Here is a 26,041-nt window from a genome sequence, read left to right on the forward strand (position 1 = left end):
TTCAAGGCCATTCAGGACTATACAGGACAGATGTTCACAACAATGGAGAGAAAAAGAGAGACGGAGGGCCCGACTCAAATCATTTTGTTGTGGAACAGCACAGGTTGCGAGAAAGGACACGCCATTTCCAAATGCCCGCCGGCCCTCCCTTCGGGGGCGCGGTCTCCGAGAAGCCAATCCCTCTCTTCACTTCAGGGATAGACTCCGCCTATTTCCTGCAGAGACGGTTCATTTACGCGTCTATTGATCTTTCCGACTCCACAAAACCAATCATTTGCCTACATCCGGGAGGGGCGTGGACCTGGGTCCGTTAGGTCGAATGTTTTCCATTGTCAAACGCTTCTCATAGGCTTCCCCTCCAACGCTGAGGCGGAGCCTACTCCTTCTTGCTCCCTTTTGGGTTGTGCAACCCTCAGTGGAACCAACGCCAAAAGCCCCAGGGAGACAGTAAGGCGGGCCCTCAGAACGAAAGTCCCCATTGGCTTCGCTGCTTGAGGAAGGGTGGAATGGTGCAGCCGCTCTTGTTATTCATTGGTCCGGTGATTCTATGGGGTGGGACTTGGCTGGGCCTAAATTCGATCCGCGGTCGGGGACCGGTTTCAGGGCGAAGCTGCCATGCGTCCCGGGGGCCGCGGGCGGTCCCGGCTACGGCTCGGGGAACGCGGCCTCTTGGAGCCATCCTTACCGCCCAGTCGCCGCCTGCTACCGCGGGTGCAGCTGTTGCCCCTGCTGCTGCTGGCTCTGGCCGTGGCCTCCGCGTTCTACACCATCTGGAGCGGCTGGCACCGCCGAACTGAAGAGCTGCCGACGGGCCGGGAGCTGCGGGTAAGGCCTGGCGGGGGCGCGGCCACCGCGGGGGAGCTCATTACCCGTCTCCCCTTTCCTAACGTCTCAGGTTGACGTGGCTTTATCGTGTAGCCCTAGCCGCAGGTGCCGCGGTTTCGGTCATTAAGACGCATGCCCCTTGTCAATAGAATGAGGCTTCAGACTTTGTTCTGTAATAGTGGCTCCCCATTAAGAGGAAGGGTCTGGAGTAGTAAAACTGGGAGTTCTGGGTTCTAATCCTAAGTCAACTATTTGGAAGAGTCCCTTCCTTTCGCTGCGCCTCGATTTCCCCTCGATTTTTTCAGGATTGGGGTGGGCTGGACCAGATGGGCTCGGAGGGACTTTTCCTGCGTGTAGGATTTATCCTAGAAACCTCCGATGCTGGAGGCTGCGATTCCCGGCTTCTTAAGGGCGACGGCGTCCGGGGTAGCGTCGGAATGGGGTTTGTTCTCACGCTCTGCTCTTCTCTTCCCAATTCCCCGCCCCCCAAGGGCCCGTTGATCGGAAGCCTCCCCGAAGCCCGAATGCGGAGGGTGGTGGGGCAACTTGACCCACAGCGTCTCTGGAACACTTATCTGCGCCCGCTGCTGGTTGTGCGGACCCCGGGCAGCCCAGGCAATCTCCAAGTCAGAAAGGTAAAGGGCCACACCTGGTTCCGCAGACCGCTGGGAAATGGGCTTTCCGCACAAGATCCCAAAGCACTAAGTTTTGAGTGGAGCGAATCTGACTCTAGAACCACTAGGCTGTACTGCCCTCACTGAAAGCTTACTATGTGCTAAGCACAAGTAACAGTTTTATGAGGTGGGTACCTATGTGATATTCATTATGCAGATTGGGAAACTGAGGCCCAGAGCAGTTGGGCATTTTGCCCAAGTCCCACAGCTAGTAAATGTTGTACCTAGGGTTTCAACCCAGACAGGTTGGCTCCGGAGCTGGTGCTGAAACATCCCTTATATTACCTCCCAGACAGCATCAAGAGTCATTTTAATAGTGCTTGAGTTCAAAACCCACTTCAGCCACTTGCAGTGTGACCTTGGAGTAGTTTCTTAAGCTCTCTGTCAGTTTCCTCATTGGTAAACTGAGCCATTGACGGTCCCTATCCCATAGGGTTCCTAGAACAGGGCTTGGTACACTGAAGAGTGAGCTGTGATTAGTCTTGGCCTCAAGAAGCAGGGTCGCTCCACACCTGGCACTTGGTAGGTACTCAGCAGAAGTGTCAAAGGAATGATTTAAACCAAAGTGGGACTTGTGAATCAGCCAGACTGCTCTGCATGGCTCAGGTCACGTGGCCCTTCTCCCGACCTCCTCCCCAGTTCCCACCCACCCTCCCACCTCTCTCTTGCCACTAGTTCCTGGAGGCCACTTTGCGGGCCCTGACGGCAGGCTGGCATGTGGAACTGGACCCCTTCACGGCCTCAACGCCCCTGGGGCCACTGGACTTTGCCAACGTGGTGGCCACACTGGACCCAGGAGCTGCCCGTCATCTCACCCTTGCCTGCCATTATGACTCAAAGCTCTTTCCATCTGGGTCAGCCCCCTTTGTGGGGGCCACGGATTCAGCTGTGCCTTGCGCCCTGCTACTGGAGCTGGCCCAGGCCCTCGACCAGGAGCTGAGCAAGGCCAAAGATCAGGTGAGAGCAGGGATAGGGGGGGATGGAGGGCAGGGGCTGCCATGACCTTGGTTGAAGCCACCACTCTCCCTTGCCTGGTCGTGTCTTCTTGCCTCCATTCTATACACAAAGCCACAGGATCTTTCCACCTCCTGAATGTCAGATCATGTCCCTCTTCTGCCGTAAACCCTCCCATGGCTCCTACCTCATGCATGGACCCATGATGTGTGTCCTGTTACCTCTCTAGTCCACTCTAGCCACCCACCACCTCCGTATACCTCAAACCCACAAGATACACTCCCACCTCAGGGCATTTGCACTTGCTGTTTGCCTAGAATGTGCTTTCCTCAGATATCTTCCTAGCTGGCTCCCATCCTTCATTCAGGTGTCCACTCCAGCGTCACCTCAAAGAGGCCTTCCCAACCACCCTAAAATAGCTCCCTGTCACTATCCCATGATTTATGGTGTTTTATGTTGATGTATCTGTGTCTCCCCAGCTAGAATAAGTTCCATCTAGGCCGAGACTTGGCTGCTTTTGTTTCCTTCTCTATTCCCTGAGTCCAGAATATTGCCTGCCTTAAAGTATAATGTCAATAAAAATGTATGGAGTGAATGAATGAAAACACAAGTCTCCTCACGCGCCTTCCCTGCTCAGGCCCTTTCTTCCATGGTTTAAACCCCAGTGTCCCAAAGCCCAAGCTCCCTGACCCTTGCTGACTCCTCAGGCCTCTTCTCAAACCTCTCTGGCCCCAGCTCTGGTCCACACTCCATCCTTGCCTGGGAACACTCTTCCCTCTGCTCCCTTTTGCCAGGCCAGCTGCCACTCATCCTCAGTGCAAACATCCCTTTCTAAGAGACCAGACGTTCTCCCCAGGCCAGGTTATCCCCCACCCCCTTCCTGTGTTCTTTCAGGACCCTATAGTTATTGCAAGCATTTGTCCCAACTGCATTTCACTATTTGTATAATTATTCGTTTGTGGATCTCTTTTTCTAAACAAGCTTGAAGAATAACCAATAATCAGAGCTTCACCCTTATTTAGTATATGCCAGGCAGTTTTGGGACTTGGATTCAAATCCTACCCTATGAATAGAACTGTTACTAACCCCACTTCTTCCCCCCCCTTCTTCCGCTTTTTTCCCCCTTCTTCTGCCTCCCCTTGCCCATTCCGGTTCAAGCGTTCTCAGTCTAGTAGTTGTGTAGGACACAGCTCCGTGGCCCATGCTGGTATTATGAGCTTTGTGCTCCCCTTGCTGAGGCAGTCAATCGCCAGCCAGTTGTCGGTCGGCCGCTCACAGCAGCTCATGGCAGCTATTGCTGGCTGCCGGCCACTCACGCTGGCCACCGGCTGCTCACAGCAGCCCAGCTCAAGGGAGAGTTGTTCACAATCTTAGCTGTAGAGGGCGCAGCTCACTGGCCCATGTGGGAATCAACCAGCAACGTAGCTCCAACCACCTGAGCCACCGGCTGGCCCACTAACCCCATTTCTACATGAGGAAACTGATACTTCAAGAAGTTAGTGACTTACCTGTGACTGCTCGGCCAGGAAGTGGCTGAGCCAGGATTTAAACCCAGGCAGCTGGCTCAGAGTCTGTACTCTAGGCCACCACGCTCTGTGAATGAGGAGACTTAGTTTGTCCCATTCAGCTGTGCAGGCGGGCAGGAAATGGAGGTGGGTCGTGTCGAGGGCTGGCACTGAGCTGGCCCTGACCACCGGCTTCCACAGGCGGCCCCGGTGACCCTGCAGCTGCTCTTCTTGGATGGTGAAGAGGCGCTGAAGGAGTGGGGACCCAAGGACTCTCTCTATGGCTCCCGGCACCTGGCCCAGCTCATGGAGTCTGCACCCCACAGTCCCGGTCCCACCAGGATCCAGGCTATTGTAAGACAAGGGTCCCTCTGGGTTCTGGCAAGGGAGGGAGGGGGTAAGGCAAGGTTGGCAGCATCCCACCTGGCCTCTCCAGTCCTGGCCTCTCTCTCTAGGAGCTCTTTATACTTCTTGATCTCCTGGGAGCCCCCCATCCGACCTTCTACAGTCACTTCCCGCGCACAGCCCGCTGGTTCCATCGGCTAAGGAGCATTGGTAAGGGTGATGGTAGAGGCAGGCTCCAGCTTGGGATGCCGGCAGGACATGATGGGGCAGCCACCTGTCCGCTAAGGGGTTATCCAGCCTTCCCTCTCCCTTCATAGCCTCTCTCTAAGGCACTAAAACAAAGGCCAAAACACAGAAAGCTCCACAGTATAGTGATTACAGAGGCTTGGGGTCAGATAGCCCTGGGTTCGAATTCTGGCTCTCCCTATCATCTGTGTGAACGTGGATAAGTGGCTTCATCTCTGAGCCTCAATTTCTTACCTGTAAAGTGGGCATAATGGTGGTGGTAAATGGGGTGTCTACCTCCTAGACTCAAGGGGATTAAATGAGACTGGGAACATGGTACCCATGCAGTAAGGGGTAACCAACATTCATTTTTGTTGGGGGATGATCACCAGTTCCTTACCTTCAGACCCCCTGCCTTCCTGATTTGTGAGCCAGGGGAACCTCTGACCTCTGAGGGCATGACCGTTGCTCTCTAATCCCCACCGCCTCCAGAGAAGCGCCTGCACCGTTTGAACCTGCTACAGTCTCATCCCCAAGAAGTGATGTACTTCCAGCCTGGGGAGCCCTTTGGCTCTGTGGAAGACGACCACATCCCCTTCCTCCGCCGAGGTACTTGCTGTGGAAAAGTGGGGGGCAGGGGTCCAAGGTAGCCACAGATGGGACCTGGCCCAGCCTCTTCCCAGGGTGGAAGTCTGGTGGCAAGTTGCTTAACCTCTTTGTGTCTCGATTTCCTCATCTGTAAAATGGGCATAACAATAGACCCTGTCAGCCCCCATCTTGTTGAGGGGATTGAAAAGGTCATACAAAATGTAAAGACCTTTTCGTGCACCAGTGCCCAACACGTAACACACTTTGGAGAAATGTGACCTAGGATTGTTTGTGCCTCAGTGATTGAAGAGTTTCTTCTAGCCCTGCCTTCCAAGGCCCAGGCAGCCCAGCAGAATCATCTGAGGAGTTTCGAAAAATGCCCGGTCACATTTCAGGCCTATCGAACCATAAGCTTGGGCCTCTGCGTTATTTTTATTAAACTCCCAGATAACTCTGATGCGTGGCCAGGGTGGTAGAGAAGACATCTGGTAGAGGAGTTCAGAACATAGGTTTTAGAATTGAACAGCTCTGGGTTCTAGAATCTGCAACTTAGCCACCAGTTGACCTAAGGCAAATTACTTAGCCTCTCTGAGCCCCCGTTTCTTCTGGAAAATGGATGCATTCATACAAAACACATCTACATGTATACTTATAATCATGGAGTTGAAAGGATTAGGTATGTGAAATACACAGTGCTTGGCATATAATGTTAAAAACTGCTTTTAAAATTTTTACTCCATAATTTACTCATTCAACAAATATGCATTTCATACAATGCCTTCTTTATTGATTCATTCAGTGAACACTTCCCAAGGCAGGTACTGAGTGAGATGTCAGGGATACAGCGATGGGCCATAATCCGCCTGCCTCCTGTCTAGTGGAGTGACCGGTACTTAGCAAACGTGGACAAATGCAGAGGAAAGTGTTCTGAGGATGGGAACGCAGTGTAGTGCAGACACTCGAGACAGGTGGCCTGGGTTCAAATCCTGACTGTTTACTAGAGGCAGAGCCTTAGGCAAATCACTCTGTCTGCCTCTGTGCCTCAGTGTCCACAGCTGTAAAATGGCAGTAATTACGGTACCCACCTGAAAGGATTATTACAAGGAGAAGTGTGTGTGATATGTATGGCCTTAGACTAAGGCCTGGAAAAGAATAAGTACTTTATAAGTGTTAACTATAACACATACCTAATAACGTATACCTGGCGAGGACGATCAGACATCTTTCCATTCTTCTGGTCTTTCCATAATCCATTGTTTTGAGTTTCTGTTATGAAAACAGTAGATATACTGGATATACATTTTAAACTAACATGTGCCCTCGCACACTTAAAATCATTGTTCAGAGCTCTGTAAGTGCCAGGACAGAGTCTCTCTTGGGGGTGGGTGAGGCCTGGGTCCTGGTTCAGCTGCAGACCTGACTACGTCTCCTCTTGCCCCTGCAGGGGTCCCAGTGCTCCACCTCATCTCCATGCCCTTCCCCTCTGTCTGGCACACGCCTGACGACTCTGAGGCCAACCTTCACCCTCCCACAGTACACAACCTGAGCCGCATCCTCGCCGTGTTCCTGGCTGAATACCTGGGGCTCTAGCCTGCCCTGCTGACTGAAGGAGCAGCGCCCAGCAGGGGCTGTGCCCAGGACCCCTGGAGCCAGTGGAGCTCAGGCCGGGCCCGCCTCGGGTGTGCCGGCTTGTTCTTTTTCATTTTGGCTCTGCTTGTGTTATGATTGGAAGACCGTCTTTCCTTTGACTATCTCAAGGTGCCACTCTTCAAAGACTTGGAAGAGACCACTGTGGGGTGAAAGCCAAAGGAATAAGAGCTTGGCCCCTGCTCAGAGGGAAAGACTTGGGCTGAAGGTTTACAGGGGCCACATGCTGTTGTCAGATTTAGTCAGCAAACCATGGACTGGCATATGGACCAGCAACACCACCCAACCAAATGAATTATCTGTGGCTTTCATTTTTGTGTCAGTTCGTTTTCCAGAATGGCAGCCTTGCTACTGCACCAGTCCCAGCCATGTGAGGCCCACGGAGGCTGTGCTCATAGGCAGGAACAGAGATGAAAGCCAAATTTTGGGAACTCAAGACTCTGCCAGATCCAATGGGCGATAAACCAGTGTTTCTGCAAAACATATTCTGCAGAACTAGCATAATACGTGTTGCATGGAAAAAGGGATCAAAGAAGCGGGGCAAGACAACATTAAAAGAATTTCATAGCATAATGTGAATTTTCAAGGGTAAGACAGAATGCAGTGTTTTCCCAAAGTATTTCACCACAGAACCGCTTCTTTTGGGCAGCAGCTCTCAGAACTACGGTACCTCAGAAGATACTTTGGGAAACACTGGGTTTTGATAGCTTATGTTTACGGAAAGAGTGACAGACCTAGAAGCACTGCAAACTAGTTATGCCAAACTATCCTGTCCCTTGTAGTTGTGGGTAGAGGAAGGAGTGTGAGATGGTGGGTGTAACTGCACCTCTAGTGATGGCCTGAGGAAGTATTTCTTACCCTAATGTCAGACTCAACTGGGGTGCTTATTAAAAGATGCAGACTCCCAGGTTCCACCTACAACTAATGAATCAGAACTCCAGGGAGGGACTGGGACTCTGTAACAAGTACCTGAGGAAGTCTTGTGATCAGCCAAGTTGGACATGCTGTCATTAAGGCTACAGTTTGGTGCATGCCTGGCTGCTTAGCAAACCTACTCCATAGAAAGCTAACGTGGAGGGCACCTGGAAAGGGAGTCCTATGCTGGGCGGAGTGCCTGCTGGTTTTGTGCCTTTGGTAGGTGGCAGGGATGTCAGGCCAGGATGGAGGGTTATTAAGTAGTGAAAGGCGAGCGTCGGCCTCCTGAGCCAACTCAAGGCTGGAAAAGACTTGAGAATTCAGGGGCTGAACCTTAGGATTCCTAAGGAGAAGGATAGAGGTCCTAGATTCGCGTTCTTCCACGGTAGCTGACATTTATTTACTGGGCACCTAGTACGTGCCAGGCGCCAGAGGCATTTTACATGTATCAATTCAGTCTCCCCCAAATCCTGAGGTAGGTACACTTTTGGTTCTCACTTTGCAGATGAGAGGGTCGGGTCTGAGGTTTATGAACCACTTGTTTACAGAGCCCAGATTTGCGCATGCAGCTGTGCTCCTAACCCCATGTCCTACTCCCTTTCCAAAATCACCTGTGCTGGATCAAGAGCTTGTTGACAAAAAGTAGCTCCTCCTGAAGCTTTTAAATGGCTGCAAATTCAAGTGGGGTTGGGGAGGGGATCCTAGCAGACAAAAGAGGTGGAACTGGCAGGAGTCCAGAGTTCAGAAAGGGAAATTGACAGACATCAGCAAAGTGGCAAGAGGCTCTCAAACCCCAGGGAGATTCCTATTTGTTCATTTTTTGTGTGGCAGACCTGGTGCCAAGTACTTAAAGTGTACCATGTCCCTTTACTTCACAGCCATCCCCGAAGTAGAGACCATCATCTCCATGTTAGAGACGGGAAGCAGTGTTGTTACATTCCCAGTCCTCCGTGCCGCTGTGCCAAGACGTCTTGGTTGAGTGTACTACCTGCCAGGCACTGGGCAAGGGGCCTGATGCACATTTTCTGCACAAATCCGGGGTAAGGACTGTGAGCTCCATTTTACAGATGAGGCTGCTGCTTGCAAGGTGTTCTCCTCACCTCCCTTTCGTCCCCCAAACTTGGGGTCCCCCATCCTCACGCTGTAAGGGGGCACTAGGCGTTCTGATAAGCACAATTGTTAAGCACTCTAGATGTGACGCACTCACATGTCAATCTTTTGAGGAACCATCAGTATTCTCATTGTTCAGAATAAGAACTTCAGAGAAATCTGTTGCGGAAGACCGCGCTGCTGGACCCTTTCACTGCAATGTGTCTCGGTCTCAGTGTACATTTTAAAAACCTATCCTGCTTATGACTCATTGGACTTACTGATCTTTCATCACCAGCCTGGAATTCGGAACCATTGTCTTTAAATGTCTTTGCACTATTCTCTTCTGATTCTAGAATGCCAATTAAATATTAGACTTTCTCCCTCTATCCTCTGTAACCTTTCATGTTTTTCTTTTTGGCTCTGCTACTTTTCAGATTTATCTCTGGTTCCATAGATCTTATTTCAGTTGTGTCTAGTTTGCTGTTTAGCCCAGCCATGTGGGTTTTTTCCTTTCCTATCTGCTAGGCCATTATTTAGTTCTGGACTCCCTGCAGTTATTTCCAAACTCTTGTTGTATCTAATCTGTGACTGACAGTCTCATCATCTGAAGCCTCAGTGGGTCTGTTTTTGGTGGTGGTTCTGCTGGTTCTTGCTCATGCTGGTTTATTTCCATGCGTGTTTGGGTATTTGGCCGTGTACTACTCATTGTCTAAAAATTATTTGTGGGGATTCTAGATGACAGTCCTTTCCACCAGAAGATTTATGTTTGTTTCTGCCAGACATCTCAACTGGAGGTATGCTGAACATGTAATGCAAACCCAGGCTGCAAACCCGCGCCTGTGACCGTCAATTCTCAGGTCCACTTTTTCCTTCCCTTTGGTCCTGTGCTCCCCTCACCACTGAGCACATCTCTACAGTCTTCTAGGTCATGCTTACCTGAGCTTGTAGTTCGGTGGGATCCCAATTTCTATTAGATTCTCCACCTGGGGCAGGCTTTGGCCTTGACTTCTCCCTGCTTGTCCCAATAAGGCTACAAATAGGAAACTCAAATTTGTCCACATCAGCAAATGCCTTAAGAGCAAAAGTGACTTCGGGACCCATATATCTTTCCCTTAAACTTTCAGCTTAGTGTGTCCTTAACTGTATTTTATTGGCTATTTCATTCTTTTAAGATTTTTTTTACTTCCCGTTTTCAGCAATAGAGTCCAAATACTCTGGCCCTCCCTCCACAGGAAACATGTCCCACAAAACCAAGCCACGATTCAAACCCAGGTCTCTTTGATTCTAAACTCTAAGTATTGAATAACTACTATGATATATCCTAGCCTCTCTGGAAATTTTGATTCCCTGATAAGAATATCAGAGACTGTATTTTCCCTCTCCTTTTATACTTGAATTTTTTAAATGTCTTAAACCCCCCCCTTTTTATTTAGTAAATAATTGACTATTTTAAAGCTTTCATTACAGGGATCTTTTATAGTAAGAGTTTTTTGTTGGGCATAATATACCCAGCTGAAAGACTGCATTCCCAGTCTCTGCTGCAGCCCTTCCATATGGCTAAGTTCTAACCAGTGAGCTGTACACAGAAGTACAGTAAGTCTTCACTTAACATTGTCATTAAGTTCTGCAACTTTAAGCAAAATAACATAACAAAACCAGTTTCACCACAGGCTAATTGATATAAACAAGAGTTAAGTTCCTGTGGCACCTCATCAATGTTATAATGAAATGATGTTGAACAAAATGATGTTACTTGAAGATCTGTTGTACAGTGTACTACTCTGGGTGGAAGGGGGCTTCCTTCCTGCAAAATGGTGATGGCTGGAGTTCTAGCTGCCATCTTAGACCATGAGGACGAGGGCCACAAAGAACGATGGAATAGTGAGCTAGAAGGGGCTGGGGTTCCTGATGACGTCAGGGCCACCATACCTGCCCAACGCTGGATTTCTAAAGACATTAAAACTATGTTGTTTAAGCTACTACTATTTTGAGATTTTCGAGTCCAAACTGACACAGACGAAGAGTCAAAAATAATCTCATGCTAAAGGACTTGGCTAAGGATCCTTTTCTCTCAACTTTTTCCATCTCACCATGCACAGGCCCGTGACTCCCTTCTCTCCCAAACACCCTCCCTCAACAACACATAAACCAGTCTGGGCCCAGCCTTATAAATATGGATTTTATAGAAAGGACCAATTCAAAATTGGTCAGATGCCACACGCTAGAAGATTCCAGAACCACAGGGATGATAAAACAAGAACAAGAAAAACCCCCAAAAGAACAAACAAAAACACCCCAGACCAAATTGCCTGAAAATTAAGGTCTCAGTTGACCAAAGGATTCTAAAGAAACACATACAGCTGGAGGTGTAGAGACCCCAGTGCCTGAACAAGTACCCAGAGCAGAAGGAAAAAACGCAGAAATTCAAACCCACAGTCCCTGCCCGCTGGCCCCCCACGCTGTTGAGAGCGAGGCAAAGGGCTTCACAGCTTTTTTTTTGGGGGGGGGGAAGGGAAGTGATACAATAGCTTAAATAATGGGGGGAGGGAAATTTTTATACTTCAACTCTTTTTTTTTCCCCTCTGGGGGAAGTGGAGAGACTAGTAGCTTGAGGTTCAGGAGAAAACAGTGATTTTTATTTGTTTTAATGGGGAAAACATCTAGCTATGGCAGGCAGGCTGCCATAAAACGTGTCCAGTTTGATCTGTCACGGGATGGCCCCCAGTTCCTAAAGAGGAGGTAAGCTGTGGTGCGGCAGGTTTGGGGAGGTACCAGCCTTGGGTGCTGCAACCTCTCGGGAGAACACAGCTTCAGAGACAGCTGGGAGGAGGAGTGGAAGGGGGCCAGGATGGGGGAACCCTTAAGTAGTACCAAAATTAGCTGCCATCTGCTCCCTGCTGGTGGGTCCCTGGGGTATAGAGAGTGGCAGGAAGGGTGCTGGGGCTAAATGGAGAAGAAACTTGAGATGATGATAAAAAACACCCTCCTTCTTGAGGGTCCCCGGCCCTGGGTCTGAAGAGTAAAAAATCAATAGGGGTCAGTCAATCAGAGTGCCTTCTTGAGTCATCCTCCTGAACCCCATCTCAGTTCTGGCGGGGGATCAACGCTGCCTGGACTGGGTATGGGCGGTGACCCAGTCCTGGCCCTTGGTTCCCAGGGGGAGGGGGGAGGGGTGGGCATGGTGGGCTCTCCCCCCCCCTCCCCCGGCTTCACCTCCCCTCCTCCCGGCCAGCCCTGCCACCACCCCCGCCCGGCCCATTGCAGGGCAGCACCCAGTTGTTATCATGCAGACCCAGGCGGCAGCCAGGGGTCTCGCGATCGGCCCGGCGGCAGCACATCCAGTAGGAACGTCCATAAGGCAGGTCATGGTGGTAGGGCTTGGGGTGCCAGCGGCACAGTGACACGTCGCCCTTCTCGTATCTCTTGCGGCACTGCTTGCAAGGGTCATCCCGGTAGAGTGGGTCACGGCTCCAACGCGAGTCTGTGGCCCGCACACCAAATGCCTCAATGATGCCTTTGAAATGGTGGCAGGTGCACTTGAGGGCCGCCAGGGCCCGCGTGGGCAGGAAGCTGAAGATCTTGACCAGCACGTGCTCGGGCAGCAGCAGCATGTACTGTCTCGGCTCCAGAAGCCTCTGGATCTTGAAGCGGATCTCCAGGAAGTCATGTGACACATGCCGGTACAGGCGGCACAGGGACGTGTCCGCCGTGCCCTCGGCATCGTCCGCGCCGGGTGCGGTGGCTGGCGAGTCAGCTGGGGGTGGCTCGGGGGGCCCATCTGGCCCACGGGACTGGAGGAAGAAGAGCTGGCCGGGTGGGGGCGGCTCCTCGGGGCTGACCGTCAGGCACACAGTCTCCTCTTTTACGTTCTTGGTGCCATCCTTGCCAAAGAAGATGCACTCATCTACCACGCCCGTCACCACCACATCCACGTGGAAGCCGGACGCTCCGCAGTCCCGGGCAGGGGGTGGAGGGGGCGCCGGGGGAGTGTCCTCGGGCCTGGCAGGGGCTGGGGTCTCCCCCTCATTGGCTTCGTCTGCCCTGGCCAGAAGGAACTCCACGTTGCTGGGGAGGGCGTCTCGAGAGGGGCTGATGAGCTGGTATAGGTCGCAGGTGATCTTGTCCTTGCCTCGGGGCCCAGGCCCTGGGCTGCCAGGGTAGGCACAGCCAGGCCGGCCCCCAGTCCCATTGGGCAAGCTGCCGTCTGGTGCACGGGGCTCTCGGCCGTTGGAGATCCGGAAGGCAATGCGCACCTCCCCGGGGCCGGGCCCAGGCCGCTCCTCCTTGCGAAGACCCTTGGCTGGAGGGTTGTCCCGCTGGGCCTCAAAGTGGGCCACTGCCTCAGCTACACGGCTGCAGTCCCCACCACCAGACCGTCGTTCGGACCCCAGCCCCTTGGCAGGCCCGCCTTGCTCTGCTGACACAAAGACCACAGGCGCTGGGGTGCCAGGGCGCGGGTAGTTCTGCAGGGCCAGGGCCGCCCGCTGTTCTACCAGGGCCACCATCTCAGCCACAGAGAGCAGGTCCACATCCTCACCGGCGGAGGCTGGGGTCCCCTCAGCAGCAGGGGGCCCCTCCCGGCCCCCTGGGTCTGGCGGAGCTTTCGTAGGCTCAAGACAGCGCCTCCTCCGCTTGGCCTTGGAGCTGTCACTGCCCCAGTGTCCCTTGACCTTCATGGAGCTGGCCCGGCTGCTGCCACCACACTGGTGGGCCACAAAGAAGGCCACCTTCTCCTTCGTATTCCCGGGCTTGATAACATACCATGTGTCCAGCAGGACTCGACCCTCGTCGCCAGCAGCTGCTGCTGAGAGGAGCGGAGCAGGCTGGGAGGTGGGGGCCTCCGTGGCCAAAGCGGGGGGTGTGTTCTCTGAGTGTGAAGGCCCACGGTCTGGCTCCGCCCCACTGCCTGGCTCAGGGCAGGTGGATGGCTTGAGGGTTGCGGAAGGCGGACGTGGCTGGTTCTGTGAGTAGGTGCCAAAGGGCCGGGGGCACCATAGCTGGAAGGGCAGGAGGCCACTGCGGTCCATTCTGGGGAATGGTGGCAGATAGGCAGGGCTCACTGCATCTCACTGCCTAAATGGTGGTAGGGGATGCCACAGGCCACCTGGAGACAGGAAAAAGGAGGTTGGGGAGCTGGGGGATCCTGCCCTCTAGTACCACCCAGACCTCAACCTCTCTTGATGGAACAGACCAAATTAGGCCACCAAGAACTCCACTGCTGCCCCACTGCACAGGTGAGCAAATGGAAGGTTGCAGAGGGACGGGACCTGCTCTTTCAACACCCAGAGCCTGACCGCATCTGGCAGCTTGCTCCAACCCTACAGATCAGGAAGGTTCGCTGGCTGACTGACTGCCTTCACTCCTGATCTAGAGGCCTGCTGCCATAACCCTTAAACGTCAGTGACAAGGGCAACTAACATATAGCTCCTCCTTTTGCTATTTGCTCACCCAGTAGCCAGTTCCTGAAAAGACAAGAATTCCCAGCCCTGCTCACGGCTATGGCTGCTTAAGCCAACAGAGGAAGGAACGAAGTGGGCTGGGCAGGGGAAGAAAATCTGAGGTCAAAGCCAGACAGGCCCTTAAGAAATTAGCTCTTGACTTTGTTCAGGTTGCGGGGATCTTTGAGGATTTCTCAAAGCTGTGTATCTTCCTCCAGAAAAATGCACACAGTTGCGCAGACTGTGCATGCAGGTAATTCCCCTAAGCACAGCCACAGACCCCTGGGATAAGAAAGCCTGTTCTAATCTAGTCTCCTCTCCAAGATGCACACAGGTAAACTGAGGCTCACAGTGGGGAAGGGTTATGTAGTGCAAAATCAGGCCATCATACTTGCTTTCTGGACTTTTCAATTCAGGACTCTCTTAATATTGACCACTTTATTTTACAACAACTTTGTGTGCATGACCTAACCTGGGTAATTCTGATAGAGTCGGACATGACCACTTTCCACGGCAGGACCAACAGGGAGCAAGCATGTCCTTTCCCTTCCCGTATCAATCCTTCCCTGGCCCTTCTTCCAGATACCAAAATTCCCTCCAAACTTGGAACCTTCCACATGCCTATAGACTAGGTCAGCAAACTATGGCCCGTGGGCCAAATCTGGTCCACTGCCTGTCTTTGCAAACAAAGTTTTATTGAAATATGCTCATTTGTTTATGGCTGCTTTCACACTACAATGACAGAGTTGAGTAGTTACAACAGAGAACATATGGCCTTGCAAAGCCTACAACATTCATTATCTGGCCTTTTATGGAAAAAGTTTGCTGACCGCTGCAGTATAGACTGTCCCTCTAAATATAAGCAATTCCACAAACACCACTAAAACCCCATCACTTCATGGTTCTATACCATGGTAGATACCATTCAAAATCCAGACAGCCTTCAAACACCAACAGACACCAGTCACAAAGAGAGTCCTAATCCTACAAATCTTTACCTCCATAATACCTAATCCCACCTATCCATCAAATACTTTCAGCCCCTGCCGAAATTGCAATTCCTTGCTAAAGTCAATCAATCAATCACCATATGGCCCCTAAAACCTATAGATGGCTAAGTTTCCCAACCACCAATACATTTAAATGTCCAGGAACAGAAACTAACACAGCAAAGACCATTTCTATAGATGCTATCCCTCGATAGCAACCTGACCACCTCCTGAAATTCTCCAATTAGTTCCTGCCCTTATCTTCAGAATATCAATGTCCCCCCAAAATATTCAGACCCTTCCAAATCCTACTTTAAACCTACAAACCTATAAATATTCCCTCCAGCACGGAAGACCCCAATCTCAATGAACCCCACACAGATCCCATACCTACCAAGAAGTCCAACATACACAGCAATTTCCAAATCTCACAGATGCCCCTAAAGACCAGTTTCCTGAAATCTTACACTCACCTCAAACTCTTCCTAAACCTCTACATGTATTCCCTAGTTCCACAGAAGCCCCCAAACTGCAAAAGAACTCACTAAAACATAAAAGCTCCCTCATACATAAGACTAATCCCAAATTATATATTTCTCAAAGCAAAGGAGCCCCTCAAATATTCCCAAAGAAACCCTACCAATGTTACAATAGACATTTGTTACAATAGAGCTTTTTGCAGGCTCACTGAAAGCTAATTAGGTACCATTCTAACAAATCCTGCTGCTAATCCTCCCGGTCCCAAAAGGCAGGTAGTGTATTAGTCCGTTCCCAGATTAGGCACAGAAAGGTTGAACCCCAAGTCTGGAGTCAGACAGGTAGGAGCGAGACAGGAGAAAGCCCAGGCATTCTGGCTCCAGAATCGGTACTCCTGGACCCTTTGCTTTTAAGTCTCTCTGTGAGCTCCCAAATCATATACCCACAAAACATCCCAAACCCCAAAGGAGACCCCTACAACACAACCGAACCTACCACGTTACAAAAGAACCCAAACCCAAATCCCAAGGCGCCCCTTCAGCTCAAGGGAACCCCAAGTATCTCCCACAACCACACAAACACTTCCACAAGCCCTAAAATATCACTTCAATGCGAATGGAACCCCCACATTTTGTAACCGCCCCCCCGGAACCCGCCACCCCCCAGACGACAGCCGGGAGCCCCGCCCCCTGCTGCGGGAGAAAGTGGCAGTCCACCAGCACGCGCACTACAGGAAAGAAGGCCCGCCCCCTCGCCCCTTTCCTCCCGCAGTCGCGAGGGCGGGCGCGCGACTAGTTTCCCTCCTCCCCTTTGTTGACAGACTCGCGCGTGACGCCCCCAGCCAATGAGAGGCTGCCGTTCGGGGCCTTGTCCATATAAGGAAGGCCTTGGCGAAAGGGCCCAACTTCGAAAGAGGGAGGAGTAGGCGAGAGGTGACGAAGGAGGTGTGGAAACAGCCGCGTGTAAGAGAGTGTGGAACAATTCCCAACTTTCTGCTAAACGGAGGAACAAGGCCAATACAGAGGCCACCGCATTCAAGGAGAGGTTTATTACAAGACGTTCCCTCTATACAGAAGCCCTGATTGACAGTAGAGATTTAAAGGGACCAGCAGCTCCGGGATTCCAGGGAGGGAGGGAGGGAAGGAAGCGAGCACAAAGATTTGAGAATGCCCAGCTTGGGTTGGGAACCCTGGGGGCCAAGATTTCCTGCGGGAGAAACGGGGCAGCGGGATCACCTCCCTCTAAAAACCAAATCGCAGAATCCCGCGACGGCTCTCGCAGCACTGAGTCTAAGCCTGTGGTGGCATTCAAGGCTGAGGCCCTGGGGACAAACGGACCTCCCTGTTCAGTCGTTCAGTCCTTTCAACCAGGCGCCCCAAATCTGACTCAGACTTAGTACAAGAAGAGACTATGAAATACCTTCATAATGATTTTAATATACTGATTACTTATTAAAATGATAATATTTAGGATACAATTTAATTAAATATTTAAAATTAACTTCTTTCTTTTGACTTTTTACATATGATTACTAGATTTTAAATTACACATACGCTTCGCATTATATTTCTATCGAACAACATTGGTCTAGATCTTTTCAATGCCAGGCCGATTTCAGAGACACCCAAAGGTGGCTTCACTGCTGGTGCCTGTCCAGGCATCACCTGTTTCTCCCACCACCCTGCCCCAGCATTGCCTGCTTCCTAACCATCCTGCACATTACAGCCAGAAGGGTCTTCTTAAAGCATAAATCTGACCCTCCCCATCCTTTTTAAAACCTGCCAGGACACTCCAGTGACCTTGGGGAAAAGCCGAGGTATCTCATCGGTCCAGCCTCATCCCTCCCCACTCCTGCACACCCTCAGCTGACCCAGGTGGGTACATGATCTGGCATGGAGAACAGTTAGAATACTGGGCTCTGCCTGATCCTCAGTGGGAGCTATTATCATCGCCACTGTGTGGATGAAGGCACTGAAGCAGGACAAGTTGCCTAGCCAGCCCAAGGTCACACGGAGCTGGTGTGACAGGGAGCAGGGATATGAGCCCAGGGAATCTGATTCCAGATCACTGGGCTCTATCTACTGTTTCACCGTATGTTCTCTGTGGTCTCAGCTCAGCCATTCCCTCCTCCAAGAAGCTAACCCACCAGGGCTCCCACCCTGGCCTCCCTGCTATCTATTCCTCAGAGTCACCTAGCTCTTCTTCCCTTCCATGGTCTTTGGATTTGCTATTCCCGCTAACTAGAAGGCTTTCCCCCCAGATCTCCACATGGCTCAATTCCTTATTTCATTCTAGTCTTTGCTCAGATGTAACTTTAACAGGGAGGCCTTCCCTGAGCCCCCTGCCTACGTAGAACCACCCACTTGCCTGCCGAGAGGGGGGACCTGTTGGTTCCCTAGTCCCAGCCATGCCCACTCTGTATCACCACTATATAAGGATGGATCTCTCTCCTCTACTGGACCCGCAAACCCCCTGGGGGAGGGGAGGAAGGGCCAGAGCTCTCAAGGTCATCATGGTGTCCACAGCATGGGACTGGATGGATCAAATCTCCCTTCCCTGTGGCTCCAAGTCCAAAACTTCATGAAGCCTTGGCAGTGTAAACTCTGTTTTACACCCAGGTGCTGTCTGTGTCCTAGCCGGCGGGGTCACTGGGGCAGAATTTTCTAACTCCTCACACACTAAGCCTAGCTAGCACAAGGCTCTACATTAGGTCAGCTTTCAAAGAATGTTCCACGAAGATCCTTTTTTTGTAAAACATCACAACACAGAAAGACTAAAAGTAAAAAGCTGGAAAAAGACTGACTAGGCAAATATGAACCAAGAGACAAGAAGAGTGAAGTTATCACTTAAAAAAAACAAAAACAAACAAACAAACAAAAAACTGACAAAAGCAAAAGGTATCAGGGACAAAGATGGTGACAAAACAAATTGACCCATTACACAAAAAAGTTCTCAACATAACTGTTCCTAATATTATGGCCTCAAGATATATACAGAAAAACAAAAACAAAAAACAAAACAAGATGACAGAGAGTTTGGTACACCCATAATTGTAACAGGAAACCTTAACATATCTCTCCAAAGAGAGCGAATGAAAAGATAAAATCAGTAAGGACCTGAACCACAAAATCAACGCCGTTGATGGAGAATTCACATTTTACATTCCTAGTTTGATATTCAGAGGTCCTCCTGCATGCTGGCCCTGGGTTGGGCGCTGGGGACACAGAGATGACACCGAGCTCACCATGAAGAGCTCATGGGAAAGGGGGCAGACATCCAAATAAACAATCATGACCAACATGAATATATTAGAGAAAATGACGATCACAACAGCAGTTAACACTTAAGCGTGCACTGTGAGCCAGGCTTTGCTCTTAGTGCTCTATAAATATTAACTTATTCAGTTCTCACACCTCGCTATTTTTAATCTCATGTTAAAGATTAGGAAATGAAGATATAGAATGGCTACGTAATTGGCTTTGAACACAGCTTTGTGACTGCTTTGAATCAAACAGCACAAGTTCATGAAGCACAAGCAGCTTCATTCATTGAGTATACCATGTTTCCCCCAAAAATAAGACCTAGTCGGACAATCAGCTCTCACGCGTCTTTTGGAGCAAAAATTAATATAAATTAATATAAGTCTTATTTTACTAAAAGACCCGGTCCAATACAATATAATATAATACAATACAATATAACACCGGGTCTTATATTAATTTTTGCTCCAAAAGATGCATTAGAGCTGATTGTCCGGCTAGGTCTTATTTTCGGGGAAACACAGTACTAAGCACTTTGCAAGGATCTTCTTGTTCAGTACTCAAGGCCTTTGCACTCTCTGTTCCCCCTGCCCAGAATGCTCTTCCCCAGGTATGCACAAGACTTATCCCCTTACCTCCTCTGGGTTTTGCTTAGAAATCACCTTCATGAGAACTTCCTTGATTTAAAACTGCAGCCCCCGCCACACCCTCTCCTCCTTCCCTGATTTATTGTCTCCTTAGCACACATTACTGTCTAATATACTGTAAACTTTGTTTATAGAGTTTCTCGTCTCCCCTCACTAAAATGAAAGCTCCCCCAAAGCCAGTATTTTTGTCCAGTTTTGTCACTGCTGTATCCCCAGCTTTTAGGACAGCACGAAGCACTTGGCTACTGTAAGTGTGGTGTTCAGAGCAGTAGCCCCTGGGAGAGTTAGAAATGCAATCTTGGGCTCCAGCCTATACCTGCTGAATCAGAACATAATCTTCAACAAGATCTCTAGGCAGTCGCATGCATATTTAAGTTTGAGATGCAATGCCCTAGCACATGGTACCGTGTGTTTCCCCGAAAATAAGACCTAACCGGAAAATAAGCCCTAGAATGATTTTTCTGTATGACAGCCCCTGAACATAAGCCCTAATGCGTCTTTTGGAGCAAACCTTAATATAAGACCCTGTCTTATTTTCAGGGAAACACGGTAGGTGTGCAATGCATATTTGTTTGAATGAATGAATGAATTCTTAACACTGTCATGTCATCTGCCTTTAGCACATTTGATAACGGGGACCTCCTGGAAAAAGCTGGCTGATTCCAGCCAAGTCCACTTGTGGAAATCCTGCTCCGGGGACTGAGGCAGGATGCCACCTCCTCTAGGAGCTGTCTCGGTGCCCTCCCAAGCTACATGGGATCTCTTTCTCCTGAGACCTCCTCTTGCAGCACCTGTCACCTGTCATTGCTGAATGACCTGAGTCAAGGCCTTTCTCTCCTCCACCCTGTGGGTTTCTGGAAGGCTAGGACCTCTCCTCCAAAGCACAGCTGCTCTAGCCTCCACACTTGGCTAACTGGGCTAGTTTAGCTCTTCCAGCTCCATCCTAGCCAGTGAGAGCTTTCCAAACACAAATCGGACCCTATCATTCCCCTGCTTAAAACCCTCCTGAGAGGTGCAAGTTCGCAAAAACACCCAAAAAACATGTCCATGAACCCTTTCTCAGGAAGTTATTGGAGGGTGTGCTTCTCCAAAATGAAGGAGTAAACCAAGAAAAAGGAAGTGATCAGATCAAGGAAATAAGATCTAGCCGAGAAGAGAGGCCAAAGGAATCCCCAAATGAAGGTAAAGGGAGAGCCTAGGACAGCTGTGCAGCAGCTCTAGGGAGAGCCTGTCTCCGTAAATGCACAGACAAGAGAAAAGCTGACAACTACAAGCTAACTAAGTGTGCAACTTAAGACGTCTGAAACATCAACAACAATAAACCAAAGAAAGAAGGAAGAAAATGATACAAAACAGATGCCTGACCCTCCCATGCTGACTCAGGTGACAGCCCTCGCCCCACCTTGGGGTGCCTCCATTCCAGGGTTGGAGCTGTCTGGGTCCACACCAGCACAGGGCTGGGCATAGAGCACTTGCCCACTGGAGTCACACAGGAATTGGTGGCAGGACACCAGGGCCCTGGTCCTGGTCCTTCTATTCCCCCACCCTAGTGACCCCACCACCCACCCCGCCACCATTTGTCCATAATCCTGATCCATCATCCGTCGCCCTTTCTTGGCATTTTGGCCTCAGGGTCTGCTGGCCTCTCTCCCTGTCAAGTTTTCCTTCCCAACTAAAAGCTCCCTAATGGTAAGAATTATCGAAATCCAACATGTCAGGATCTAGAGATCTAGGATGCAGACAGAATCCAGGCAGAGCCTGCCAGCATCCCAGCTCTCCCAATTCTGGGGGCATGACCTCAGGCAGGGGGCTTAACCCTCCATGCTTCAGTTTCCCCCACTGTGAAATGAAGATAATAACAGCACCCACCCGTGCGTTGGTTGACACTCACTGAGGTCAATCCAAGAGAGTGCTCAGTATCAGCTAGGCACTGAGGAACGGTTGGCTCACTATTCAGGCGCTGGAATTAAGAAAAAGTGAGACTCCCTGAGAGTCTGGAAATCACTGACCCAGCCAAAGACTTTTTCCCTCTCTATTTCACATTCTGAAATTAAATTGATCCCATTCCCTCACAACAGCCAAAATACGACCATTCCTGTATTATGGTTGGGTATTGAGTCTCACTTATTAACTGAACAGACGTTTACAGAGCAACCACTGTGTGCCAGGCACTATTCCAAGCACTAGGGATTTGCAGGAAAAAGAAGGAAGAAATCCTTGTCCTCATCGGGCTGATACACTAATTGGAGAGAGGGACAATAAACATATAGTAAGTGGCAAGGTGGCAAATGCTGTGGGAAACAAAGATAGCAAGTAAGAGGGATTGGGAGTATAAAGAGGGGAGGTTATGATCTGAATCAAGGGGTCAGGATGGCATCACAGATCAGGTGATGGGCCAAGCCTTTTAGAAAACGTGTGCTTTTAGGAATAATACGGCTTTACCACAGCTGCTAGAAACACACCATTAAAATGGTAAAAATATCATTTTGTATGAGTAAGCTTCAGACAAGCACAAGTTGAAAATACATTTAAGATTTTAAGAAAAGGCAAAATAACTTGGAAAGCAGGCATATTTTCTAAAACAAACAAAGGGGGAAAAAGTGTCACAACCCCCCCGGGTGCCCAGATGTGACATACAGGAACAGGGATGAGTGGGAGGTTGGCAACTTTTCCCCAAACCAATACCATTTCAGATAATTCACTGAAAGCTGGAGGCAAAGTGTTAAAAATCCATGAAAACAATGACAAGCAGGCAAAGATGGCATGAGAGGCTAAAAATGCATCAGTAATATAGAAACCCAAACCTGGAAAATGAGCACAAGTGCCACCAGAGTTGCAAAATTGCCCCAGCGCTGTGACAACAGCAAGCTCTACAAGAGTAGGGTGTCAGCCTGCCCCTGGTACAGACCCTGGCACACTGGTTGATACAGTAGGTGCCCTACCAACACTGTAGACTACTCAAGGAATAAACCCGCATTTTCCAGAAGAGGAAACTGAGGTCCTGAGGGGTTAAGTGACTTGCCCAAAGTCACATTGCTGCTGGGTGACAGAGCCAGGATTCAAATCGGTATTCTGGTTCCAGAGTGCATGCTCAATAAGTTTTTCTTGAAAGAATAAAAATCAAGAAAAGACTTCCCATTTACTGAGGGCTTCATAAGCACTAGGCATTTTATATATGTTACCTCATCAACTCCTTACAAGAGCCTCATGGTTGGAATGCATCCCCATTCTACATATGAGAAAACTGAGGCCCAGAGTGAACCAAGGACACATAGCGGCAGAAGCTGGCGATTTGAACCTCGGCCTACCTGATGCCAGTGCTTTCCTATCAGAGCCAGAGAACTTATGTGATATTTTGGAAGTCTCACAACAAATGAACCAAGATGAATTACAAAGTTGCCACACTGCCCAGTGAGGCCCCAATGACCAAAAGGTTGGGAGAGAGGAGAACACAGTTGTTAGAAATATTTCCTTTTCATTGAAATACCTGGAGTTGGGCCAGGTTGGGCATTGCCAAGTGAATTATTTATATTTGGCTGGGGATAGGGACGGGAATGGGGACAGATTGAATTTCTGAGCACCCCCTTGGGGAGCCACTCTTGGACGTGGGAGCCCAGGGGTAGAGGATGGGGAACTAGAAGAGTCAGGATATGGGGGCGACCTGGGAGAAAAAGAAAAGGAGGCAGCCTGGCTGATGTCTCACTCACTGGTCCCTCTTACTGCCTTCTCTCTCAGGTCTGATTTCTATTCATGTTAAAAAAAGTGACAACTCACTTACTCCAAGCTTACATGCTAACTTCTGTGAACCTTCTAACCTTCCTATGGTTACTGATCCCATTTTATAGATGAGGCCAAAAGACTTGCCCAAGGTCACACAGCAAGTAAATGGCAGAACTAAAATTCAAACTGAGTATTGCTTCAGTTCTGCGGTCCCTGTCCTCCTACTCATGACACTGTACTTCGGTACAAGGAGAGGGAACTAAATTACAGCAGTGAATTACAGATTCTGAGGCTGGATTCCCAGGTTTGAATCCTGACTCTATCATTTAATGCTGGATGACCTTGGGAAAGTTGCTTAACTTCTCTGTGCCTCTGCTTCTTTTCTATAGAATGAATAACAGCACCTACACCTTAGGAATGTTGTCAGAATTAAATGAGGTACTACTCACAAACAGATAAGAACAAGGCCAGGCACTTCCTAAACAGTAAGTGTTAGCTGTAATCCACTGTGGAGAGTCCATGCATGCTTCTGAGCTGGGGTGTGCCCAGATCAGTGCCAGATTTTGAGAAAATGCCCCTGGGGCTGGACTGAAAAGGAGGGAATCCATTAGCACCTGTGACCCAGTCACATTCCTGGGGTGGGGAACGTCCCAGCAACAGCTCTACTGAGGACTTACTGCTAGCCAGGGTAAGGATCTTATGGCGCCTCCCCTCTTCTCCATGCCATGCTATTCCCACAATGCAGATAAGGGCACTGAGTTTCAGAGAGGGGAGACTTGCCCAGCTGGGTCACAAAGGAATGGCAGAATAAGAGATCTTAATTATGGGCTGCCCACACACATAAACCACTACACTTTTCTAAATCCCACTGGAGAAATGAGAGTGCACAAGGTTGTCTCTATGGCCCCACTGGCCATATTATCTTACAGTTGTGATTGTCCAGTTTATCAGGAGTCTCTGGCTGGACCAGGCAAACTATCACCACATCCCGGCCCCTAATCTCACGCTCCCCATCCCACCCAGTTCTGAAGCCTAACCCACACACCACTCTACCATTGATTTCTCTCTTCCACCATCTCAATTTGCTCTCCTCTCCCTAATCCAATACAGAGGCCCCAATCCACCGCATCCACAGCTGGCCTGTCCCTCGAAGCCTCCAGACCCCCTCATTCATCTAGCTCTGACCCCCATGCCTTTCCACATCCCCCAGCTAAACCCCTCAAAATTACCCCTTCAGGGCCTCTGCCTGGACGCCTAGCCCCTTCTCCAATTCGGGACCCACTTCCCCAACTCCGGGCTCCCTTACAATCAATCCCAAAGCTCGACTCCCTTCCCACCTCCAAGACCCGTCCCCAACCCCCATTCTCTTACTACTCCCTCCGGCTCCCATTCCTCCCAACCCCCTCCCCCAAGCGAGCTCCCTTCGTCCAGCCTCTTCTTTAGCCCCTGCCTCTTCCCTCTCGCCACCTGGTCCCGAACCCCCGCCCCAGCTCTCAAGCGCCCGGGGCCCCCCGCTCTGGGTTCTCACCATCTCCCTGCGCCGCAGCTCCCTCGGCTACGCGGGTTTCCCCCACTCGCTCCTCTCCAGCCTCCCCTTCCGGGTTCCCGCCCCGAAGCCCGCTGGGAATTGGAGTCCGGTCAGCTACGGACTACACCTCCCAGAAGGCAGCACGGTCAAGCTTTCGGAGGTGGGGGAGGAAGCAAACTGAAAAAGACAACTGTAACTCCCTAGAGGCAGAGAGGGTGCTTGGCAGCGCAGGCGCAAAGAGCGCCCCCGCCAGGCGCGCTGGGAGATGTAGTCCAGTCTCCTCCATTTTGGCCCCGGGCCCCTGGAAAGGGAATTGAGAAAATTGCAAAGGGGCTTTATGAGGGGTGGAGAGTTGGGAAAGAGCAAGTTTATCATTTTACGTAAACTGATTAACGCAATAATTAACAGAGCCTTGTACTTTCTCAAACACTTTCCCATCCATTTTTTCCTCTGGTTTTACTACGACCACCTCCTAATTTGCAAATAAGAAAATTAAGCCTTAGGACGGAAGGAAGCTCCATGCACCAGGAACTCCACGTCATAGAATAAAAGCTCCACGAGGACAGGCACCTTTGTGTATCTTAATAAAGCGCCCATAACAGTGTAAATAAGTGTTGAGTAAATATTGCATGCTCATTATATGCCAGACAACCTCAGTAACAATTATTCCAAATTTATAAATTAAGGCAGGAAAAGATTGAGCCTTTCTCCATGGCAAGAACCCCATGGAAGAAAGTGATTGGAACTGAAATGTGTTGGACACCAGGGCCTCTACTCTCCACAATGTCGCTAGATCACCTCTCCTTAAGCTATATTTTCCAGTCCATCCGCTTCACGGACCACGAGAATCAGCTTTCTAAAAGGAAACGTTTGGTGTATCAAGGCACATACAGCTTCGTGAGGGGAACTGCTACCAAGGCACAATTCCAATGGCTCTTGTCTTTGAATCTTTAACGCAGGCCCTGTCTCACTAGATTCTCACGGTTTGTGAGCCTTCCAGACAGCACTGGGAAGACCGTGGCTAAATTCCCAACTTCCAGCATGGTGCTGGGCACACAGAAGGCCCTCGTTAGATACGAGGGAAAAGGTGGAAATGAAACACCTGAAGGCCTGAAGGGAGACTGGCCAGACCTCTCCTCCAGAGAGTTGGAAGTTGGGGAGACCCTGCCACCTAGTTAGTATCCCTTGGTTAGGACCTCGGGAGCCGGCAGG

At 50.2% G+C, this 26,041-nt stretch overlaps 2 protein-coding genes across 5 annotated transcripts; one reads left to right on the plus strand and one right to left on the minus strand.

The window, feature by feature from the left end:
* The first annotated feature begins 289 nt into the window (after positions 1–289).
* On the plus strand, positions 290–7,333 carry QPCTL (glutaminyl-peptide cyclotransferase like). The gene is made up of 7 exons (XM_033127247.1): positions 290–825; positions 1,317–1,460; positions 2,175–2,456; positions 4,160–4,312; positions 4,414–4,513; positions 5,021–5,137; positions 6,561–7,333. The coding sequence occupies exons 1-7, from the start codon at positions 616–618 to the stop codon at positions 6,704–6,706; spliced, it is 1,152 nt and encodes a 383-aa protein (XP_032983138.1). The 5' UTR covers positions 290–615; the 3' UTR covers positions 6,707–7,333.
* On the minus strand, positions 5,821–24,939 carry FBXO46 (F-box protein 46). 4 transcript variants are annotated; one of them, XM_033127244.1, is made up of 3 exons: positions 24,830–24,876; positions 21,473–21,541; positions 11,273–13,874 (listed from the first exon to the last, which is right to left on the minus strand). In XM_033127244.1, the coding sequence occupies exon 3, from the start codon at positions 13,795–13,797 to the stop codon at positions 11,980–11,982; it is 1,818 nt and encodes a 605-aa protein (XP_032983135.1). In that variant the 5' UTR covers positions 13,798–13,874; positions 21,473–21,541; positions 24,830–24,876; the 3' UTR covers positions 11,273–11,979. The 4 variants fall into 4 exon arrangements, 3 of the variants coding, with proteins under 3 accessions (XP_032983135.1, XP_032983136.1, XP_032983134.1); XM_033127245.1 differs by having other exon boundaries at positions 21,451–21,541; positions 24,830–24,859; XR_004425085.1 differs by lacking the exons at positions 11,273–13,874; positions 21,473–21,541 and adding an exon at positions 5,821–6,382 and having other exon boundaries at positions 24,830–24,847.
* Positions 24,940–26,041: the final 1,102 nt, after the last annotated feature.

The sequence above is a fragment of the Rhinolophus ferrumequinum genome, chromosome 15 (assembly GCF_004115265.2).
Source record: "Rhinolophus ferrumequinum isolate MPI-CBG mRhiFer1 chromosome 15, mRhiFer1_v1.p, whole genome shotgun sequence".
NCBI lineage: Eukaryota > Metazoa > Chordata > Mammalia > Chiroptera > Rhinolophidae > Rhinolophus > Rhinolophus ferrumequinum.